At 64.2% G+C, this 23346-nt stretch overlaps 1 protein-coding gene and 1 long non-coding RNA gene across 2 annotated transcripts in view; both read left to right on the top strand.

Moving 5' to 3' along the window:
• The first annotated feature begins 3627 nt into the window (after nucleotides 1-3627).
• On the top strand, nucleotides 3628-7307 carry LOC150013898 (uncharacterized). Its single transcript, XR_016510833.1, has 3 exons — nucleotides 3628-3672; nucleotides 6386-6558; nucleotides 7226-7307. It is a non-coding gene; the product is annotated as an uncharacterized LOC150013898 (long non-coding RNA).
• A 990-nt stretch (nucleotides 7308-8297) lies between these two features.
• NOTCH1 (notch receptor 1) overlaps nucleotides 8298-23346 on the top strand; it is a 41336-nt gene continuing 26287 nt past the window's right edge. Inside the window, exons 1-2 of the mRNA XM_090274976.1 lie at nucleotides 8298-8592; nucleotides 10305-10386. Coding sequence (XP_090131102.1) covers nucleotides 8532-8592; nucleotides 10305-10386 — 143 coding nt within the window. The 5' untranslated portion in view covers nucleotides 8298-8531. The remainder of the gene's footprint in view (nucleotides 8593-10304; nucleotides 10387-23346) is intronic.

Raw genomic sequence — 23346 nt, 5'->3', positions numbered from 1 at the left:
GAGAAAGTCCTCCTCCTCCGCTGCCCTCCGTGTGTTTTCCGGAAAGCCTGGAGTTCCTGCCCCCATCCCAGGGTGGGCCCGTTGGGGTCTGTGTCCGGGGACAGCACATTCCCGTTTCACCTGCCTTCTTGCAGAGTGCTGGCCCTGCTGGGGATGGGCGGTCATCTCATGGCCCGAGGCAGATGGGTCTGGCTCTGTGGACTCGGAGGGACAGGACAGGAGCCCTTTAGCCTCCAGAGCGCCCGGGGCCAGCGCGCAGTGCCCCGGCGGCTGTGCCGACAAGCCGAGTCCCACTATATGATATAACAGACATAAAGGCATCTCCTTCCGTGGTTCTGCCTGAAGAGGGGCCTGCTGCAGCCACGGGGGCGGGGAGGCAGGTGCCACACCTCCGCTCTCTCCCTGCTCCAGGGAGCAGGCTCCTGCCCCTTGGGGACCTGACCCGACCTCCTTGCCGTGCCCCTTAGCCTCATGCAGAGCTCCCAAAATTAAAAACTAGGTTTCACCCTGGCTGGTGTGGCTCAGTGGACTGAGTGCCGGCCTGTGAACCAACAGGTCGCCCGTTCGATTCTGTCGGGGCCCAGGCCTGGGCTGTGGGCCAGGAACCCCGTCGGAGGCGTGTGAGAGGCTATCACACATTCATGATTCTCTCCCTCTTTCTCCTTCCCCCTTTCTAAAAATAAATTAATTAATTAAAAAAAAATACTAGGTTCCTTTGCATTAAAATACCTGTGTTAGTCTCTGCATTAGTCTTCTGGGGCCACAATAACAATGAGCATAAACTCAGAGGCCTCAGACAACAGAACTTAATTCTCTCCCAGCTCTGAGGCCCGAAGTCTGAAATCCTGCTGTCGGCAGGGCCTGCTCCCCCCAGCGGCTCCGGGAGGGTCGCTCCTGCCGCTGTTGGCCACCCTGGTGCTCCCGGGCTGCGGCCACATCACCCCCACCTCTGCCTCTGTATCTGTGTCTGAAAGTCCTTCTTCTCAGGACGCCAGTCCCTGGATGAGAGCCCACCCTACCCCAGTCTGACCTCACCTAAACTTGACTACGCATCTGCAAAGACCCTATTCCCAAATACGGTCCCATGTCATAGGCTCCAGGGGGACCTGTCTCACATATCTTCAGGGGACATAATTCAAGTCACAACATCCCGCGGGCGGCGAGTGACATACCAGGAGTCACCACCTGGCAGGCAGTCAAGTGCGGGGAGGGGAACGGGTATGTGGACAGAGTTGAATTTGCCCCGGTTTTAATGGAAGGGCCCACTTGTGGCTGGCAGGGGCAGAGGCCTTGGCCTTGGCCTCCACGGCCGGTCCCTGTGGAAGCAGAGCTGCGGGGTGAGGACTGCAGGGGATGGTGCTGCTGGGACCCTCTGCGGCAGGGACGTCCTTCCCCAGCCACCTATGCGGCTGCTGCCTTGCTCCCTGGGGTCTCTGCTCCCGGTCACCTCCTCGGGGAAGCCTCCTGTGCTGACTCCCATCCGAATGGCACCCAGCCCTCCGCCACTCCGTCCCGTCACCGCCACACACCCGGTTACTGTCCTCCTCCTTCCTAGAGCAGGCAGTGCCACCAAGAAGGACACAGCATCAGGTCCCTGGCACCGGCCTGGGTCTGGGCACTGGAGGGACAAAGTGTCTCCATGCTGGTGGGGGCGCGGAGCACAGGGTTCTTCCCTGGACTTAACTCTAAGGCTGGACGGACGTTCTTTTTCTTTTTTTAAAAAATTTTATGTATTTATTTTTAGAGAGAGGGGAAGGGAGTGAGAAAGGGAGAGAAACATCCATGTGTGGTTGCCTCTCATGTGCTCCCAGCTGGGGACCTGGCCCACAACCCAGGCAAGTGCCCTGACTGGGAATCAAACCAGCGACCCTTTGGTTTGCAGGCCGGCACTCAATCCACTGAGTCACGCCAGCCAGGGCCAAGGCTGGATGGTCTAAGTGAGGGGTAGACAGGCCCAGGGAGGAACTAGGGAGCACAAGTCACATTCATTGCAGAGGCCCACTGCGGTGTCCTGCAGAGAGGGACTTCCCAGCTCACCCAAAGTCACCAAGGGGAGGTGGCAGGGGGGACTATCCCCCACCTGCACACTCACCACCCACCAGCAGAGCCCTGAGCCCCACCCTCAAGCAATGGGAACAGTAGAACGACAATCCAGGGAGACACTTCCCTCACCCACCCCCAGCATCGTGGGTCGGCCTTGGTAGCAAGACATGCCCCTCCCCCACTGCCAGCCCCCACCCTGTGCAGAGTCTGTGCTCAGCTCTGGCTCAGGACCCGGCCTTGAATGCGGGCGTCGCTGCGGGTCACTTGGCTGAGCACCAGCATCCTGGGCCAGGAGGCATGGTGGCTGTGGGCTCCCAAGGCCACCAGCCCCAGCTCCCAGCTGGGTCCTCAGGGCCCTGCCTGCCCCTATGAACGTGCTTCCTGATCCTGTGACCCGCCGGCTTTTACATCACGCAAGTATTTTTATCTCCCTCGGCCCCAGAGATAGTCCGTCTGATTTATGTGGTGCAGAGACCCTCCAGGGGCTGAAGCGCCCTTGGAGACAGGCCCCGGGGGACCTGCGAGAGCTGCCCTCCAGCCGGAGCCCGGCAGTCCCGGGCGCAGGAGACCCATCTGGTTGCTGGTTTTTAAATGATTGCACCAAGTGTTTATCCATGATGATAAGGAGGACAGAGAGGCCAAGAAATAACAGAGGGGGTGGTGGTACGGGAAGCCCCTCCCCAGCCACGGAAGCCCCCGGGGCAGCCGTCCCCCGGCTGTAACCACCATTGCCTGTTTTTATTGAAATGGCCCAGAGCAAATCTCCGACTGAACTAACATTCCCACGCCAACACTCAGCAGCGCCTCTGCTTTTTGGCAATTTTTTTCCTGAGCTGTCAAGGCAGAAATACAGAAGAATTCTGGTCTTGCTTAAGGGTTGTTGGGTTTTTTCCCTTCCCCCCGGGGACGGGAAAATAGCTCACACATGTGCATGTGTGCGTACCTGCGCACGAGGCGCTCCCCTAACTTCAGGAACGGGACTCCCGGCGCTCTCTGTAACCCAAGCCCCCGTCTCCCGGCCCCGGTTTCTTTTTCACAGCGGGCTGTGGGGGTGGGGGAGGACGGAAGTTCTGAACATGTTTAAATGTGTCTGGAGCAAATGGGAGAGAGCCGTGAGGGGCTCAGAGTTCCTCCGGGCAGCCCCACCTGGGGGACCGGCAGGGCACAGGCGGTGGGGGCTCCCGGGCCCTCCAGCGATTGCTGCTGGGCAGACGTGTTCTGCCGTGGGAAGCCTATTATCTTCTCTGTAAAAATAAAAATGGACTTTTTTTTTTAAAAAAAAAAAAGGAAATTTCCAGCTATTTTTAACCCCAGAAAGGAAAAAAGGGAAGGAAGATATGGAGGAGGGAGAGGAGGGAAAGGAGGGGGAAGGGGTGGGAGGAAGGAGGGAGCAGAGAGCAGGAAGGACGGAGAGAGGGAGGAAGAAGAGAGAGAGAGGAGGCGGGGAGGGGGGAGAAGGGAAGGAGATAGACTGGGGAGGAGGGACTCAGCCTGGCTGGCTTTTCCCCAGTGACTCAGGCCTTTGGAGGCCCCGCTTGAACCACAGCCCAGGGGGTGGGGCACAGCAGTTTCGTCCCCTCAGGCCCTTTCTTTCTGGAGCAAGTTCTGAGCTACAGCCTGCAGGGCCAGGTAGGGTGGACGCTCCGGGAGCCGACCTGGTCCTCCCGGGAGCCACACCTCCCCAGTAGGCTCTGCAGAAGTCCCAGGACCCCCGCGTGGGTTTGGGGGCTGGTGCAGGCAGACCCTGGTGCCAGGCTGGGCTCCGCGACCCTACGGGAGCACCGCTGCCCAGTCGGGTCCACAGGGGACATCTCCCCTGTCGTCGGGGGTGGGGGGTTGGAGGGGGGCCTCAGAGAGCCCTTACCTGGAGGTGTCAGCTCTGAGCTCTGAGCTCACACACACCTCTGAGCCTGTGCACAGCCCCAGCCCGTCCCTCCTGCCTGCAACCCCCCCTGATTTGGGCAGGCGGGGCCCACTTCTGAGCACTTCCCCAACCCCCCCACCCCACCCCCTAGCCAGCAAGGTGCCCTAGATTCCCCCCAACCCCCACCCGCCCCAGCCCTGGCCTTTCTTTCTCTTAGGCTGCCTGGCTGCCTGGGTTGCCCAGAGGTGACAACTGAACCCTGAGGGACCCAACTTCAGCCCCACTCAGCCCAAGCCCTGTGGGCAGCTGAGGAGGTCTGGGGGGCGGGACAGGGCCTTCCCTTCTCAGGACTTGGGAGGCCATGCCAGGGCCTCCTGCCGCTGGGGTCTGTGCACCGAGCAGTCCAGGGGCAATGGTCTCAGCCCTGAACCACCTGGAAAGGCGGGCGGGAGGTGTCCGCCGGGACCTGCGCTGCTCTGGCCACCCCTCGGCTCACTCCTCGAAAGACAAGTGCCAGGTCAGCCCCAGGGGCACCAGCCAGCCTCCTCGGCTTACCTGCAGGGAGGCAGGCCACCTGCCGGGGACTTGCCCGGGCAGCACGCTCCCCAGGCTCCGAGCCTACTTCTGGGGTGCTGACCCTCCTTTCCAGGCCTCGTGGGCAGCAGGGACTCACACCAACTCCTGCCCTGACCCTCAGCTGCCAAGAGGCCTTGGGGCTCCCGAGTTGTGACCACTGTGGGAACAGCATCCCCAGCAGGGGCAGGGACCCTCAGTGACAGGTCCCTTCATCAGGGACTGCATCCCAACACCATATAAACTGTGTGGGGAGTGGGGAGGCCCAGAGGCTCTGGGATGGCTTCCTGGAGGAGGTGAAGACCGAGAAGGGTGGGTCATTGCAGGGCAGCACAAAACACACAGAAAGTGGGGAAGGGAACGGGCCCAGCACAGCCAGCCTGGGGGGTGGGCATGGGGGCCACCCCATCAGCCCTGACGCTGGCTCAGGGTGCACACTGGGCCTGGGTGACAGTGGGCCCCTGCATGGGGGCAAGGGGCAGGCAGGGAAGCAAAGCCCAGACCCCAGCCTCCTTCCAAGAATGAAGGGGAGCCCTGGAGGTCCTCCTGAACCCCCCCTTCAGGAGAGAGCGGCGACCCCCTGCACCTGTCCCACTGGAGGCGCTCTGCCCGCAGCCAGGCGGCCAGCACAGGGGACTGCGCTTCAGCCGGGCCTGTCCACCGGAAGCAGCTCACAGCCATTAAAACTACATCCTGGGAAAACAACCGCTGAGACCCCTGAGGGAGGTTCCGCGTTGGTTTTAAGTGGGGGAAAGGCATAGAGGACTTCAGCAAGCACTTCATCGAAGGGAAAGGGGAGCCCGGGGGGCAGTGATGGCCCCGAGTGCCGGGTGTGGGTCTGGCCCTGGCGGCAGGGGCGGGGTGAGAGGCGGGACACCTCTCAGACGCTGGGCGCTCTCTCCGCCAGCAGGGCAGGTCTGTTTTACAACCAGCTTCAGAAGGTGGAGGGGCACCGCTGCAGTCTGTATGCAGGGATCCCCTCCCCCACGGCCCCAGCCGGGCCCCTGCACCCAGGCCGGCCCACTGCACCCTCCAGGGCCGCCGCCACCCTCAACCCAGCTGGTAGCCCTCACCCCGCCCCTGCCGCCCCTGCCCTTGCCTCAGGGCCACTGTCCCCCAAATACAGCAGACCCAAGACTGCACGGAGGTCTGACCTGCTCCCCGCACTGCAGAAGGCGGCAGAGCACCCTGGCCTGGCCGGAGCCAGAAAGACCAGGGGTGTTGTGCGGCCCCTACCCCAGGGGTCACGGGCAGCCCCTGAAGTGGTCTGAGGAATTGGTGCAGGAAGCAGGGGATCAGAAGCCCAGGATTAGGGTTCTTAGGCCTGGCTGCACCTGAGAATCCTGGCGACCTTTGAAAACATAGATACTGCCCCCAAGAGGACAAGTCATGCTGGACCTCCCACAGGAGGGGGACAAATGGCTTTTCTTTGGGGGACAGGAGTGGACCAGTGTCAACACAGCCTCCCCAGCCCACCCTGATGAGGCACCCCAGGATCTCCAGAGGGAGAGAAAGGGAAGTGACCCAGCCCAGTGGGCCTGGGTGCCAAGTGCGAGGGTCTTCTCCTTTTCGGGCCTGGAAAGGTGCTGGCGCCTGGAGACCCAGTGCGGGTGGCTTCGTGGAGATGCCCGTGCGGGGGACTGCCTTGTCCACCTTGTGGCAGCCCCACGTCAGCAGGGCAGGAGCCCCCCATTCACCTTCTTGTTCACCACCCAGGGCTGCCCACCCCCTAGGAGAAAGTCTCCAGGTCCTAGCCCATCAGGACCCCTATCCCTCTGCTCCCTCAAGACCCCTGGCCTGGGAAAGTTCAGAAAGAGGGACCAGAAACCGCCCACCTGATTTGTGAATGAGAAAGCTTCTTTGTACCCCCTTCCCCAGCCTGGAGGGGAAGGAGCCCCTTCCCAGCCTCTCCCAGCCTCGGCCCCTTCTGGCTTTCCTGGGGTCCCCTCCTCAGCTCCTGGTGCCACAGGGGTCGGAAGCTGGGTGGCCTGGTTGCCTGTCTGTTCCGTGGGCCAATGAGAGTGTCCGGCTCCCAGGTGGAGACCCGGAGTAGACCTGGCGCAGCTGGGCAGACCCAGGTAAGATGCCCCTGCCTCTTCCAGTGCCCGCGCCTCCCGTGAGGCTCCTTGGCAGAAGGGAGAGAACTGACTCCCAAGTCAGGGCTGGACAGTAGTCACTGTGGACCTTTGGCCGACGGGCAGAGACACAGGGCTCAGTGGGCAGCACGCGGGCAGTGGCTCCCAGCACAGCGCCCCGCCTGAGGCCTTCAGTCCTGCAAGAAGAGGAGGCATGTGGTGTGCAGAGCCCTGCATCTGTGGGCTGGGGGGGTCAGCGGAGGGATTTTGCAGTCCCCTCTTCCTTCTATAAAATCTGTTCCTCTGGGCTACAGCGATTGTATAAACATCTCCGCTGCCTCCAGGCGCCTCCTGTCCCAGCTTTGACACAGAGAGGTCACCCCGAGACATGCAGCCAGTATCTGGGAGGAGGCAGGCCAGGGAGGCTCCCAGCAGAAGCTGCCCACGGCCTGGACAGGCTGTCCTGTCCCTCCAGTGCTCACAACAGCTGCTGCCACTGCCCCACAACAGGTGCCCAAGAAGGGCTGGCCTGGGGCAGGTGTGCCGTCTGCCACTGCTGCCCCGACTCTGCCCACCTCTCTGGGCCTCCCCGCCAAGGGGTGCTTCTCTCTCAGCCTCGGGGTTTTCTGCAGCCCTGCAGGTTCTCCCCCAGTGCCCTCTCCTTTTTCAGGCTCGCCCCTGGCATCCACCTCGTCCAGAGAGGCCTCCAGGGTGCCGAGGCTGGGTGCATGGCCCTGCTACCACTGTGCTCAGCGCCCCGTGTCGGGACGGGACAATCCGTCTGTTCCTAGTGCGAGGCTGAGAACTCTGGCTTCCTAGACTGTGGCAGGCGTTTTGGGTGCCCAGCGCGTAGCACGCGTTGGCACAGGAGGCCCAAATCTGGCATCGGTTTGGAGAAATAAATCATCCGGAAGGAGCGCGTGTGGGCCCAGGGTCTGCACGGGTGCTAGCAGCGGTTCTGCGTGGCCCGCACACTTTGCGCTTTGCGGGGCACCCTGGGTGACAGGTATCAGGAGAAGGGGCGGGGCAGTGAGTGAACAAGGAGCGCCTAGAGGCGGGTCCCTCCTCGGAGCCGGTGCGCAATTCGTCCCGCCAGGCGGTGGCCATAGGCTGTGCCCTTGGTGGGACTCAGGGCCTCCTTCCCAGAGGCTGCGTCTCTGGGTCAAGTGCTCCGGCAGTCAAAGCAGGGGGTTCCAGCTGCGGTCTCCCAGAGACTTAAAGCTGCGACCGCGGGGAGCCTGGGGGTGGAGCCCCTGGGCCAGGTTCTCCCAAACTTGGCTACGGCCGCTCCGCCTCGCCTCTCGGGGCTCAGCTCCCCGCCGGGCACGACCCCCCGCAGGCTTCCCCATTCCCCTTCCAAGCCCTCGCCTCTTCTGCTATTGAGATGCTAATCGTGCCAATTGCCGTTGAGAGCGGCACAGCCAAAACTGGATCCTTCCGCAGCCCTGGACCAAACTTTTGGCCTCTGAAAACTTTCGAACGAGAAGTAGTCCCTAGGGCCGGCCCTCGAGTCCCTGCACCTCCACGTCCCCCAGCACCGCCGGACCCGGGCTCCGGACGCGATCTCCAGCCCGAGGAGGTGCAGGGTGGTCGGGGCGCGCGGAGGGGCGCGGCCAGAGAGGGGGCGAGAGGTGCGGAGGGATCGGCGGGGGCGGGACCCAGAGGGCGGGGCCGGGGCGGCGGGGGCGGAGCGCACGGAGCGCACTGCCGCCCTGCTCTTCAGTAGTGCCTCGGCCGCGGGAGGGAGCGCAGGGGTACGGGGTGCGGGCCGGGGCGCGGCGCAGCGAGGGGACAAGCCGGCGCGCAGAACCGGGGCGAGTAGCCGCGAAAGCCCGGCGCCGCCCGCCAGCCAAGGGAAAGGCAACAGCAGGCCGCCGCCGGCCGTGGGACCTCCCGGCGCGCGAGTGTGTGCCCGAACCCCGCCGGCTCGGCTCAGGAGGCCGCCACCGGGCGCAGCGGGCAGCCCGCGGGCAGGCATGCCGCCGCTCCTGGCGCCTCTGCTCTGCCTGGTGCTGCTGCCCGCGCTCGGCGCACGAGGTAGGCGCCCGCGCAGCGCGAGCCTGCAACTTTCCGCGCCCTTCGGAAACTTTGGCGGCGCCCTAAGCGCGCGCCTCGGGTGGCTGGGAGCGGGCGTCCGGGATGGGAAGAAAGGGGGACCGTGCGCTCCGGGGTGGGGGTGGGGTGAGCGGAACAGCCGGCGTCTGGGGCTGGGGGAGAAGGACGGACCCTCCCCCGCGCCGCCTCCCCAGTCGGGGGGGACGCTGCTGTCCACTCCTGGCGCCCAGTCTGAAGTCGGGTTTGAAGCCCCTCGTAAGGCGCTGGGAGCCCCCGGAGGCCCAGCCCTGGGCTCGCGCCCTTCACTAGGTGCGCGTGGGGCTCGCCGCCGGGGCGTGCGAACTGCCTACCACTTTTCGATTTGAATCGAGTAGGTTTTGGTTTCCTGTTGCTTTGGGGGCCATTTATCTTTTTGCTTCGTCTCTGGCCCGCGCCAGGGGCGGATGTTGGGGCGCGGAGTGTGGGGTCGGGGGCGCCGCGTTCGCCTTTACCGAGCCGCGCTGCTCGGCCGGGTGCGGGGCGCGAGGCGGGCCCGGTCTACCTACCCTGTTAGCAGAGTTGGCGCAAAGCCGGGGAAGGGGGCGCGGATCCGGGACCCATGGGTCCCGGGGCTCCCGCCAGTGTTCCCTCCCCACGCCGGGTCGCTGCCGCCTATCCTGGCTCACAGACAATTTGGGGGAGGGGCTGGCGTGAAAGACTCAGCTGCGACTGGGGGGACTTTCACTTTGCGGAGTTCAAGTTTGGAAATCTTGACGGAGTGGGGTGGGGGCGCTCATTCCTCACTCCACTTCACTTGGAGGGGATCTCTGAGGAACCTAATGGTGATTAATTCAATTCCCCTAAACGTTGGAGGATAGAATTAGCTCCCCTCTTCCAGAAGGTAGGGTTCCATGTCGTGCCCTGTCCCAACTTCTGGGAGGGGCCCGGTGAGAGGGGCTTGATTAATTGATCTCTTCCAGGCAATAGGGTCAAATTCCTTCCAAATGGTGCATCTTCCATCCTCCATCCCCCCCGGGGGGTAGAGTGGGGGTGGGGGAGCAGCCCTGAAGATGCCCGAGGGAGCAGGTATTGGGTGTCCTCAGAGGCGGGGCCAGGTCCCCAGGGTGCAGTCCCAGTGCCCCAGGAGGCAGCCCTGGCACGACAATGGGCTGCTCTGATTCCTCGGCCGGCGGCGCTTTGTTGGCGGGGCGGGGCGGCTGGCCTTGCAGCTGTCGCATTTTCCCACGATCGGGAGCCCAGTGAGGCCACCCCCCCCAGCGCCGCCCCCTCGCAGGACGTGTTTGAACAGCAAGACAATCCCGGTGGCTGGATATGGGCCCCAGCCTCGCCGGGGCTCCCCGGTGAAAGCGGGGTGGGGTGCCAAGTTTAAGGAGGACGGCCCAGGGCCATCTCAGCTTTTCTCCTCTGCTGTCCAAGTGGCATTTCAGCCCACCCGCCCCCCTGTAGGCATGACCAGTGCACCTGCCACCGCGCCAACCTGTTGCCCCGGGCCCCCATTTCCACATTCTGGGCAGAATGTTGTCGCCCCTTGGGGTTCACGCAAGGACTTTCTGGGGCCCCCTTCCCCCAGCTCCCCCATTATACAGCAGAGCCTCCGAGGCGAGGGGTGGGCGATGCCCTTTGGGGTGGGCCCTCCCCGGCCACCGAGGGCTCTGGTGCCTGGGATGCTGACCTCTCCTCTCGTCCCCCCCCAGGCCTGCGATGCTCCCAGCCCAGCGAGGCCTGCCTGAATGGCGGGAAGTGCGAAGCGCTCCCCAACGGCACGGAGGCCTGCGTGTGAGTAGTGCGGATGGGGGACCTGTTGCTTTTGTGGACCGGAGCCCCTGCCTCTGCAGCGGGGCAGGCGGGGACAGAACACTGGGCCATTGTCTTCTGGAGATGGCCCAGAAGGCTGGGCGTGGTCACGTGCTACTTTTATTGGACAAAGTCTGGCAATTACTTAATCACCCGCAATTATGCTGCTGCCCGTGTGGAGCTGGCCTGGCCTCTGGAGGTTCGCGCGCTCCTTCGCGGGTGCTGAGTGGGAATTCCCGGTACCCAGGTTCTTCCCAGAGTCCCAGAGAGACAGCTGACCTGCCAGGGAGGCTGTGGGTCATTTACACAGAGGGCCAGCCCCGGAGTACCTCTTCTGGGCAGGTGAGCCCCTTCTCCAGGCCGGGCACGCCTCTCAGCCAGAAATGGACTACTTCAAACCCACACCCAGTCTTCTCTGCCCGCTGGCACCCCAGCTTGCTCCTTGGGCCTGGGGGGTGGGGGGGCAGGGCGGGGAGAAGTCAGGACCAGCCCTTTGGCCGTACCCCTTCCTTCTGGTTGGGAGGTTGGGGGTGGGGTCACCTGCTGGAAGAAGGGTGGTTTCTGTCCTGTCCTCTGCACCTCAGCTGTGAAATGGGCGTGTGTGGGCAGGGTGGGGGTGGGGTGCAGGGCTGCAGTCTGCCCTCCAGGGAGCCCCAGTCAGCCTGGGGGAAGTTTTTCTTCTGTGGCCAGTGCCCTTCAACTTGGATTCATCCCTGATGGGAATAATAAGGAGGTGCTTGCTGGCTGCAGGGAGGCCCCCTCCTCCCCCTGGAGGCCCCAGAGGATGAAGTGGCTCCCCAGACCCGCCATCGGGCGCGCCCTCGTTCCAAGCGCAGAGGGCCCATTCCCTTGACAACCCCAGCCTGTGGGCCAGCAGCCCCCCCCCCCCCCAGCTCCCACCCTGCCCACACTGAAGCCAATTAAGCAGGCCTGTGAGCAGTTTAATGGACAAAGCGGATTGTGTCTTTGTCAGATGCTAATGAATGCACACTACTTTTTTTTTTTTTTTTTTTTTTTTTTTTTGCTTTTTTTGGGGCCTTTTCCTCCTGCAGAAGCCTCACCGACGCTTGATGCCCTAAATCTTGTTTCCCTTCATTCAGAGACCGACAGCTGGGACTCGGTGGAAGGGCAGTGGCTATTGTTGGGGGAGGTGGATTAATGCCGTATGATTAATTATGCGTGGCTTCCCAGAATGCACAGCTCCGCCTGCCCAGTCCTGTGGGGGTGTGGGGGGGATGAGAGTCTCTGCACTTCTGCAGAGGGTTTGGGGAAGGCAGGAGGGTGCTCTGTGGGGAAAGTGGGGGCAGTGTCTCCTCAGAGCCTCCATGGGGTAGAGGCACTCTGGCCCAGGGGAAGCTGGGGTCACCCTGGGCCAGAAAGGGGGTGCGCTGGCCTTGGGATGAGACACCAGGGGGACAGAGTGATCATGCGATGTGCCCTCCCCCCCCACCAGCCCAAACCAGGCCACTGATCAGGGTCCTGGCCTTGTCTCTGCCTGGGGCCCCAGCGCTGCCCCCACCCTTGGTGGAAAGCCTGCCTCAGCGTGGCCTGGCACTCAGCCAAGCTCGGCCCACAGAGACCCCATTGTGCGCACCCCACAGACCCGCTGGGGGGACGAACGGAAGCGGTGTCCTCAGAGGCCCCACTTCTGGGCAGCACCATGGGGGAGGCGCGGGACCAGAGCAGGGTCAGGCCCCCAGCCAGGGCCAGGTGTGGAGGGGCGCAGGCCCGGGCTCACTGTGTGGTCTCTGGGTGTCACGGCCACTGGGGGGCAGGGCCCCGGCTGCCCCCTCTTCTGGGGCCCACGCCTTCCCACCAGCCCCACCCTGCACTGCTTCCCGAGGCCCCGGGGTTCTGCTCCTGTGGGAGAGGCCCATCTGGTCTGGCTGCGGGGGACACTGCCCACTTTCCTCGGAGGTGCCAGGGTGCAGGCTCCTGGTGCCGCTGGCTTGGGACCCTCGGGAAATTCTCTGACTGGGCCGGTTTGCTGGCCTCCCATGGACAGGGCGTGGGAAAGCAGCGTCATGGTGCCAGGCGTGCTAGTACCTGCTGAATCATCTGTTTCCACCCCCAAGACAAGGAACCTTCCCCCAGAAGCCGCTAGTCAGGTGCCTGCCGGGCTCAGGATCGGAAAAAGAGGTGCAAGTGTCTTCCCAGGCAGCCCCAGCAGCCCAGAGGAAAGGCTCTCTGCACGTCCCCGTGTGTCCCCGTGTGTGGAGCTGTCTCTGCACAGCTGCTGTGGGCGGTGGCCACCGGGCAGGCCCCCGGGGCTGGGGCGGGGTGGCCATTACAGCCTTCTGCGCATCTCCAGCCTCTTAGCCAGCCGCTTGGTGCTGGGGAGGGGGGGAGACACTTATGGGCACTCCCCCTCTTTTCTCTTGGTTGGGGAAGGGAGAGGATCTGTATGACTGTCGTTCTTGGGGTGAGTGTGCATCCTTGGTCCTGTCCAGTTCCCAGTGGCAGGTTAAGAAGGTGGTCCCCCTGCCTGCGGGGAAGTCAGACTTCACTGGGCGCCACCCAGGTGACCACAGACATGGGAGAGCAGCCAATGCTTGGAGCCCAAGGGCAGGTCCAGCTGGCTGGCGGGTGGTGGCTTTAGCTTTGGGCCCGCCTGTACTGGGTGCCTGGCTCCGTGGCCTTAGCTCCGTGACCTTGGGTCATTGGGCCACCTGAAGTTGGGTCGTACATGCGGGATCCCTCGGTGGCATGTAAGGGTTTCGTGCAGTGGGCACCGAGTGGGCTGTCTTCCCCAGCCTTCTCCTTTTGAGCTGATGGCTCTGGTTTCAGGATCCTCCTCCTCAGATGTTTAGTCGGCTGATGAGTGGATTCAGGGAGCCCGAGAGGAGCTGCCTGGGGGCCGGGCCGGGCCCGGCCTGGGGAGGGGTTCGCCCAGCCGGAGGGTTTGGTCGCTCACGGTGGTGCCACGCAGTAGCCACCCTCTGAGCCTCCTTCTGCAGGCACTTTTGGGCACTGCCGGGTGCGGGGTTCTGCTCTAGGTGTTGGCATGGCAGGCTCAGGTCAGGCAGCCCCTGCCCTCAGGGAGCTGACTTTCTCGTGTGGGGGCAGGAGAGGCAAGAGTATGGGCATGTGACCCTCGGCGTAGGTAGCGCCCACGTGGGGCGGCTCCCAGCCATCTGGCAACACTGTGTGGATGGGGCACGGGAAGGGAAGCGGGGCACAGAGAAGTCTGTGCTTGGCCCAAGGTCACACAGCGCTGCTGGGGTCTGGCACAGCCTTTCTCCCCTGTGCCCCTAACCGTGCCACCCTGCCAGGTCCTCTGTGGCCACTCCTCGAGGAAGCAGGGCTGAGGCCACAACTTCCCTTTAAAAGAGGAGGCTCAGAGGCTCGAGCAGGAAGTGGCTTGGGCGGAAAGTGACGAGGCCAGCCACCTGGCTTCGAGGGACAAACGTTCTGTGTGTCTGTCACCTCTTCTGGCTGTTTCCATTGAGTCACTTGCAAGTCTCTGGCAAGGCCGGGGGAGGAACAGGTCTGCGCTCATCCTCAGCTGCAGGTTGCCGCGACAGGGCCTCCTCTGGGGACACGGTGCCTGGGCTTCAGGGACAGACGCAGGTTAGAAAAACATGTCAACACACAGCGTCAACTAGAAAGTCTTACCGACTTCCACCGCGGGGAGACATCAAGGAACAGGCTTTCATGAAAGAAAGGTACCTTCCTGGGCCAGGCCCCGCCTCTCTGCAGCAGCCAACAGTTTTTCCATTGATAGGATGGTGATAATATTTTTTAGAAAGAGAAAGAAAACTGCTCTGAGCAGGAAGAGGGTGGGGGCAGGGCCAAACAGTTGACTGAGGAGCAGCTCAATGGGATGGAGGAGCTGGGTCTGGGTGCTGGGACTCCAGGGGCTGGCCATTCTGCTCCCCAAGAGCACCGTGCCGTTGGCGGGCAGCAGCAGCCGTCGCCGGCAGGCAGGGGGCCCTCGGGGCAGTGCCTGGCTGGGCAGAGGAGTGGCGCCCTCCTGGGGCGGGAAGGACACCTTTCCTGTTTCATGTCTCGCCTGTAAATAGCGAAAGGATGTGGCTTTGCAGAGTTCACTGCGCGTCTAGATTGCTTTCCTTAATGATGGAACCGTAATAACCCCACACCCAGAGCCGCTCCTGCCGGCACCATGAAACCCGGGCAGACGTGTGATTCAGCGGGCTCTCACCCCCTCCGGGTGGTGGCTGGCTCTGCCCCTTTTATGCCCAGTTTACAGGTGGGAAAAACTGAGGCTGGGTGTGGGGGCGGGGCCCTGAGGCCAGCTTGTGGCAGCTTTCACATGCCTGTGCAGGCATGCCTAAAACTCTCCAGCGTCTCCCAGAGGCTTTCATGAGCGGCCGGCTTCAGGGCACCCTGTCTGTGGGTCAGGGCGTGTGTGGTCCTCACTGTCCCTGACGGGGCTGAGGCTTGGCTGTCTGGCGGGCCACATGGGCCCTAACCCGTGCCGCACCTCGGAGGGTCTAGGAGATGTGGAGCCACCCTGGCTCTGGTTTGCCGTGGTCCCTCCCTGGGTCTCAGTTTCCCTATCTGAACATAAGGGGGTTGGGCTAGGTGGCCCCAAAGCTCCTTTCCAGCTGTGTCCCTGCAGGGCCTGCAGGTGCCCTGGGTGGTGGCAATGGGCAGCAGCGTGGTGGGGGCAGAGGTGCCAGGGAGTCAGGCCTGGCCGTGCGGCAAGGCAGGTTCTGCCAGTCTGGGGCCAGCATTGGGCCCTGATGTTCTCACCACCTGGCCTGCCAGGGGGATGCACCTGCTGGGGAGCAGGCAGGGACTGACAGGCCCTCTGGAGAGGGGCGGGCCCGCAGAGGAGGGCCCTTTCCCCGAAGCTGCCTCCTCCCAGCCCCGCCCCAAGGCCGCGCCCCGCTGCGCCCTGTTCTTGGGAACACACAGGAGTTGACGACTAGCTTTGGAAGGGATGGGTCTACATACAGGGGTCTTGGTGATACGTTACGTGTATATGTTTTGCCGTCTCAGTCCATCGAAGGGTACAGCACAGTAGCGTTTGCTGTGTTCACAGGGTTGTGCAGCCAGCACCAGTATCTAGTTCCAGGCCTTTCCCTTGCCCCAGACAGACCTCGTACCCGCTGGGCGGCTACTCCCCGGCCCCTGGCAGGCCCTTGCTACATTCTGCCTCTGGGCTGCTTGTTAGGATAGGTCACGTGGGTGGGCTCACACGACACATGGCTGTTCGTGTTCCGCCTCCTTGCCCGGCGTGTGTCCGGGGCTCACCCACGCTGTAGCGGGTGTCAGGGCCTCACTCCCCAAATCACGGGCTTTTATACCCACCTGAGACCAGCCAGGATGGGCCCGCGGCAGGCACCGGCATCCGAGGCCTCTGTACAGGCTTGGACACAAATCCAGAGGACAGGAGCGTGGGGCGTGTTGGGGGCCTGGAAAGCTACCTGGAAGAAGCGGCACTCCTTTCTGGGCCTGTGTGGCCACCTGCCTGCCCCCAGCCTGCTCAGGGGCTCCATGCCGGCGGGAGAGCACGGACAGTTGGGAGCCAGGGTTTGACCCCTTTCTCCTGGGCATAGATGGGGTCCCCTCGCAGCTGCCCTCAGGCTCTGGGGGGCGCCCTTGTCTCCTGCAGGGCAGCAGAGCGGCCTGGGGACCCTTGACGGCGGTCCCTCTCCTCAGGCAGACGTGTGAACGTTAGCATCAGGACCCCTCTTGTCCCCAGGGGTAGGGATTGGAAGGTCCCGCATCACAGGTTGCTTTCTGTGCATCTGTGAGACCTGTGGAATTCGGGGAACAGAAACCCTCTCCCCAATGTTTCACCGCTGAGCGGTCCTTTCTGGCTGCAGTCTCCTCCCCCACTGCACCCGCTGCCCCTGGGACAGAAGCATTCTGGGCAATGGAGCCCCTAAGCCGCCTCCTCCGTTTCCCCCATGCTCGGGGCAGGGACCGGGACATCGTGACTTCAGGGTGAATTGGGTTAAGCATTTCTCTCCCTGATGCGAAGCCGCTTCTTTGATTGGGGGTCCATTGGGTGGACACCCCTGAGGGGCTCGGCCTCCTGCCAGGCAGTGCACCTGTCCCCAAGCCCCCGCCATTTGTTGCCCTGGGGGTCTTGGGCTCCTCTGGGCTGGGGGTCTGATGGGAGCCTCTCTCCACCTGAGCAGTCCAGGCTCCAAGCTTCCTGGAAGGAGCACCTGGGTCCTGGTTTCGTGTGGCCTTAGGGGGTCCACCAGGGAAGCCCAGCCTCTGACAGCCACACCTGTGGTTCCCAAGCCCCGAGGGCCACTCAGACGTGGCTGCCGGCCCCGAACGCTGCTCTGGATCCTCCACCCATAGAGCTCATCCCCAAGGCGGGGCCCCTGGCCTCAGGACAGGTGTCGCCTCCCCTGGCCCTTCCTGCACAGGGCCACTCAGGACAGGTGGGCACGGAGCGGGAGCCGCTCTCACCAGTGGGAGGCCAGGTTGAATCCACAGTTGGGCGTTCAGATAGTCACCAAACAAGTGGCCGCCTGCCCTGTCCCTGGGCTGATGGTCAGTGTGCGTCTCTGAAGTGCTTGACTTGGCTGTCCTTTGAAGCTGCGTAAACAGTCCTCTAGTCACTCTGTTGACACTGCCCTGAGGGCCAACCTCCCCGGGTCCAAGCCAAGGCCACGGGCAGGCCCAGGAGAGGGGCTGGGCTTTGAGAAGTGGCCGCCAAACACCTGGGCCACCCTGCTCCACCCTGGACCAGCCGGAGGCTGGGGGGAAACCTGACTGTGGTCCTTGCGCACTTGGGCACTCCACAGGGGTCTGCCTTCGGGGGCAGTGACACTGGTCGTAGGCCCTTTGCTGGGGGTGCCCAGGCTTGCTGAGTCCTCTCCGAGGCGCTGGGCAGGTGCTGCCGCCATTAGCCCCACAGACACGCCCTGGCCGAGTGTCCCCGGCCACCAAGGGCCACGGCGGGGCCAGGGCTGCGGCGGGTGGGCTCCTGTGAGTGAAGGTGGGCAGCCTCTGGAAAGATCTGTCCTGTATGAACAGCAGGGACAGGGGCTGTCGTAGGGCTTGGGGACCTGCCTCCCACGTTTCCTCTCGGTTTCAGTTGCTGGTGAGCGGAAACTGCAGTTACTGGAAACAAGAGGTTTGGGGGAGAAGCCAGAGTTCTGAGTGTGTGTTTTTCCCTGACGGCTTTTCAGTAAGAGATGCTGAGCTGAGGCTGGGCGGAGGGAGGGAGCTCAGGCCCAGTGAGAACAAGGGGAGGGGTGTCCGTGCCACACTTCGGCCCCCAGGGCCTCTGTCTCTTCCTCCTTCCATGGAGAGCCCACTGGTGTGACCACCTCTGGGCCCTGTGGGTCAACCTGAGGGTCCCTCCACTCCATCAGCCAGGTTGGTCCTCCTGGGGTGCCCCAGTGGTCAGACTTGGGGAGGGGAGGCCTGGTGGATCTGTTATCTCCTGGTGTACATGTGTGGCAGGGGCTCAGACCCTGCTGGCGCCCGGGGCCCAGGGTCTGGCACAGCACAGGTGCTCAGCAGGTGTCTCTGGTGTGCACACCTGCGCCTAGGACAGCGACGGGGAGGGCTGGAGCCAGGTGGGCAGGTTTGCGGAAGATGCGTCCAGGCTGTTGCCCTGCACTGGGCTTTCTCCCGGCCAGGACGCGGCCCCGCCAGACCCGGGTGGTGCCGGGGTCAGTGGCACAGCCGTGGGATCCACCCTTCCTCCCACTCCTGGGCTGTGTGACCTTGGCGGCTCTGAGCTTCGCTTCCTCCTGGGAGGACGGCCACCTGGATGGGAAGCTCCCCTGGGCATTCCTGACGGGCAGAAGCGCGTCCTTGCCACCTGTGTTATTTTAAACTCGGCGTCTTATTTGGAGATGACGCGGTTCCCACGGGCGGTAAGGAGTAAGGCGGATGGGTCCTGCGTGCCTCGCTCTCCAGGCCTGCCGAGGAGCGTCCCACGTTTACTCCGGGAGCCCCTTCCTGCTCCGCAGCCTCTTCCAGAGACCAGCCCAGTCCCCGCTTTGGGGCAAGGTCATGGAGGGCCGCGGGTCCCGGCCGGCACAAGAACCTTTACTTTCCTGGTGTGAAAAAGCCGCCAGGTAGCCCTCAGCCTGTACCCACCGCCCGGGGCCCTTGTGTCCCGCGTCCACCCCGGCCTGAGTGCTGACGGCTGGGTTGTGTCTCCTAGCGTTTGGGGTGTCCCCAGGCACCTCGGTGGCTCTGCTGGGCCTGGGGTGACGTGAAGGGCTGCGTGGGGACAGCCAGGTGTGCAGGGGCCCAGTGCTCTGCCGGGCGGGGTGGGGCTGTTCAGACTGGTGCGAACTGGGCGAGAAGGGCACAGAGAAAAGGGGGCTGGCTGGTGACCCAGGCAGGATGGGGGTGACTCTGGGTACTGCCCGTGAAGCCTCTGCCCTGTGCTGTGGCCTACTGAGGAGCAGCGCACAGCTGGCCCCGCCAGGGTCCCTGGTGCCCAGAGCCGGGGGTATCCTGGGAGCAGGGGAAGAATGCAGTGGGGGGCCGACCCCATCCCCTCGTCCCCAGTGCCAGCAGTTGCCACCAGCACTGAGGGCGAGGGTGGTGACAGGTGTCCGCGCTGGTGCAGCCCTCCTACCGGACGGAGGGGCGCAGGGGAGCAAGGGGCCCAGAGGAGCCCGCCGGGAGGCCCCACAGTTCCCAGGCCTCTCACCGAGGGCACCCCCGCCCTGGGTTTTGTGTTTCAGCCAAGCCGGGGACGATGTAAGAATGCACTGTCTGCTCAGGTGATCAGGGCAGCCGGGGCGCACACTCTCCCCGCGCCCGCAGGGCGCCTGCTGGCCCTTCGCTGCCTCTGGGGGCAGCCCCGCTCTGACTGTCCAGGCCCCCGTTTCCCCCACCCTGAGTCTGGCCACCAGTCGGGGCAAGGAAATCTGAGTTACGTTCAAGTCCAGGTGGCACCGCCGGCCTAGCCTGCGTGAGCCTGGTTTTCTCATCTGAAACGAGCCCGTGTGGACGTGCAGAGCTGCCACGAGCCTCCAACGAGCTGCAGCCAGCGCGGCCGCGGGCAGGTGGGGGTGGCCTCCGTCTCTTCATTCGGGGCCCGCGGGAGGGGGCCCCTGGTATCCTCCCCTTGAGTTCTCAGGCCGCTGGACCCTGGGCGGGGGCTGCCCCGGAGAGTCTGCCTGCTTGGCCAGGAGAGGGCCGCCCTCCCCTCTCCCACTCGCCCGAGACAGCGACAGCGCCTGCTCCTCTGAGCAGAGGCAGGAAACTGCCGGGCCCGTTTCTGGCTTTGGCGCGGAGCTCAGCTGGCAATTGCTGACTTAATTAACCGAGTTGGGGATTAAGCCCTTCCTGCGCGCCCGGCCTCAGCACCCATCGCTCCTTCACGGCACTGGGCTCCGCCCTCCTTGGGAGCAGAGCCCTCTGGCAGTTCTGGGGGTCCCTGGCTTCCCTGGCTGTGGGGGCTCAACAGGCTTGTGCCCGTGGGTCTCAGGGGGGGTCACTCGGTGTAGTGGGCATCGGGAGAGCCCAGGGAAGTACACATTCCAGCCCGTCTCTAGCCTGGGGCTTTGTCTTTTGGGGACCGGGTGGGATGTTCCTCCCAGTGAAGGGGGCAGCCCGTGGCTTCTTCAGGGCAGTGGTTCCTAGGAGACCCTGTGCTTGCTGGCCTGGTGTCCCGCCCCCCGCCCCCCACAGGTGGCCTGGGCTGCAGCTGGGCTGTGTCCGGGAAGCAGCTTGACCTCTGCCCTGGTCTTTCCGTCCCTTCGGACGGGCACCCACTTCCCACGTCGCGGGTGGGGCAGCCGGGGGCATTGTGTTCCCCGCAGTGGGAAAGCTGGCTTCCGGAGGACGGTTCCGTCCCCACACAAAGGGCTTCCCCGGGGCCAGGACGGAAGGCAGACGGCGCTTTTCCTGCTCTCCCTCTTTAAACCAGCACATTTCCAACCACCCAGAGACGCCGCTTGGGAAAAAGATGCGAGACAGGAGCCCAGAGCTGTGAGCTGCTGCTCGGGCCAGGAAGCGGGGCCTGCGGGGGCCACACAGCCCCACTCACTCACCCCGACTGGGCCCCCAGCTGCCCTTCTGGTCTGAGGGGCGGCTGATGCTTGGGCTGGGGCCTGTCTGCATCAGACCTGGCTGGGCCCCCAGCCTCCCTGCCCCTTTCCTCCTTCCTTGAGGCCCTGGGAGCCTGGGCCGTGCCATGGCCACAACCCCAAGCCCGTGCTGGGCCGCCCCGGGTGCACTCACCTGACCCCCCGCTCTGGGCCCCTGACTGCCTGTCAAGGTGCCGAAGGGGGCCGGAAGCAGGATGGGGAGCAGACTAGACTCCAGGCCCCTCAGAGCTCGGCAGGGACCTGGCCGGGGTCCTGGCCCATCCCTCAGACAGGTGTCCTGTCAAAGGCTTCTGCAGGTTGGAAAAGAACCTGGAACCTTCTGTGCTGTGGCTCTTTGTCCTGGGGGCTTTGGGAGGTAAGGACAAGGGACCGCAGCACTTACTTGGCACCGGTCACCCTGGCTCTCATGTCTCCCTGGGGCTTTGTTCCACAGCTGAGCTCTCCAGTTGCTCCTAGTGGGAAAGGACCCTGGGTTGGGGGAGGAGGGGGCAGGCCAAGAGGTCCCCGCACCCCTGCCCAGCCTGCTGTGAGCACATCACCCCTTAGCACCCGTGCGTCCTGGAAGGCGGGAGGCCCCTGCTAGACTGGGTCTGCCTGGGAGGGCAGGGGCGCAGGGCCGAGGTCCCAGGAACACACCCCCTAGCCTTGGCCAGAGACAGCTGGGCTTGTTCACCCCCGCCACTTCTGGGGCAGGAGTCTGGGGATCCAGGGTCCCATGCCCCTCGGTCCTGTGCTGTCCTGGCCTCAGTCTCCCACCGGCGCCCCCTTTCCTGGGTTGGGACAGGGGTGGTTCTCTTCTCCCAGGGCAGGGCTGGCAGGGTCTCCCAGCCAAGCTGCCCAGGGGCTGGGGGGCTGCCTGCCTGGCTGGGGCCCCTGGTTTTGTGCCTTAATGGGTCTTTGCTTAGTGTTGCAGACCAGGCTTGGGGTGGGGGGGATGCTGCACCGAGCCAGCCACGTGCCCTGGCCCCCCATCAGCAGTGGGTCCCCGTGACACTGAGTTGGTTGGAGCTGGTTAACGACAGGAAGGAGGAGGCCAGGATGGGCTGGCTAATTACAGCCAGGTGGTCCCTTCCACAGGTGCCTGTGCAGGCTGCCCAGCTCCGTGTGACCCACGGGCCTGTCCCTTGCTGCACTGGGAGTCTTGGCCCCTGCTCACAGACATGACCTCCAGTCCTCGTTCTACCGCGAACAGTCCGGGCGGGCCTCTGGGCCAGGCAGGCCCCTGTGACCCCAGTGCTTTCCTGGAACAGAGGCGCCCCCCTGGCCCAGAGAACCCAAGCACCGTTGGCCAGAGCATGAGCCCTGGCGGTCGGGCGATAGCTGGGATGGGCAGGAGGGCCCTCTGAACACAGGCAGTCCCCAGACCTCCCACTGCACCCATGGGAAACTGGGGCCCAGGCAGGCCCCCCCAGAGTTCCCCTGGTGGAACCCCATGTCACCCACCCATCCATGGAGCCCCCAGGAAGCACCTCCATGATGTCTCTGGTTCCTGCCACGGGTGGCCCCCAGCTGGCGGGGGGCTGGGGGGGGGGGACAGGGTCTGCTGGCCCCGGGTGAGCCCCACTGGACCGGAAACTCCTTGAGGGCAGAGCTGAGTCGTGGGCTCCGCGCTCCTTAATGGCTCTCCTTTACTCGTTTGGGGTGGAGGGAGCTGTCATCTGTCCCCTGGGGGTGGCAGATGGCCGCTTAGCTTAGAAAGGAAAACAGCACAATTTAGAATTAGTCCCGGGTGAAAGGTCGCAGCAACATCTGCCTCCGGATGCTCTGTGGAATCACATTGCTGTGGAGCGCGGAGCGCGCCGCGGGGGAGGGGGCCTCGCACAGTGGAAATATTGAGTCCGGGAACAAAGCGCAGGCCAGGCTGTGGGACAGCAGGCTCGGCAGCCATTTGACGCGCCTCCGGGCGGGCGGGCGGGCGGGCGGCGGCCGGAAGCCCAGCCCCCTGAAGTCTCGTCCTGGTGCCCCCAACCCCACCTGTCACTCACCTGTCACCGTTCCAGGGCTGCATGTGGGATGGGAGGGAAGGCGAGTGGGGGAGCAGGCACCGAGGTGACCTCCTTCAGGACAGCCGTTCAGGGCCACCCAGCGTGGGCCGCAGGGCACCGGGAGCTGGGCAGTGCAGTGGACAGGGCTCTTCTCCAGGCTGTCCCCAACAGGAGAGGCCCAGGGTTGGCAGGAGGGGTGGTTTGGGTCACCGAGGCCCTGGCCTGCCTGGGCCACTCTAGGAAGTCCCTGAATTTCAAGCAGACATTGGGTTCGACTGCCTTGCCAACCCCAGGCACCTGTCCCCTCTATGCACCTACACAGACCTTCCAGGACAGGTGTCAAGGACAGAATGGCCCCCAGGGGCTTGGTCACCCACCCTGTAGCCCTGGCTGTGTCCCAACAGGGGCATTTCAGCCACTCCTGCCCTCTTAGGGAAGTCTGGTCACTGTGGGCAGAGGAGGGAACAGGTGTCCATCCCTGGGAACTTCAGCCTGATGGCCAGACTTGCAAACAGGTGCAGGGGGAGAGGTGGCATGGGCTGGAGGCCACCAGAGCTGGAGTCCAGGGCTCAGGAGTGGCCCTTGGGACTGGCCCAGGCCCTGCACACCTAGCATCCTCCCTCCCTGGCTCCCCTCGCACCGCCCCCCCACCCCCCAAAGCACCTGCCTCTGCAGTCCCACCTCCCTTGTGGCCCTGCCTGTTCCGCAGATGGGGTGCTGGTGGCGGAGGGAGGCCGTGCCCTGGCCCAACCCGGGAGCCGGCGGGGCTGGGCAGCGTGCCTCACGGCGCATCCGCCAGGCCTGGGCGGGAGCAGGGGTACAATGGGCCCTCTCAGTTGCTGCTCCCCCAAGGAGGAGCCTCCCCGGCCCCTGCCCCGCCCGCCAGGGTTGGCGGCCCACCGCGCCTGTCTGGGAGCAGCTGCCGCCTGCGTCCTCTGCCTCAG

The sequence above is a fragment of the Furipterus horrens genome, unplaced genomic scaffold, assembly GCF_987537825.1.
Source record: "Furipterus horrens unplaced genomic scaffold, mFurHor1.1.pri manual_scaffold_4, whole genome shotgun sequence".
Taxonomy (NCBI): Eukaryota; Metazoa; Chordata; class Mammalia; order Chiroptera; family Furipteridae; genus Furipterus; species Furipterus horrens.
The sequence above is the reverse complement of the archived record's forward strand: the minus strand, read 5'-3'. Positions and strand labels throughout refer to the sequence as shown.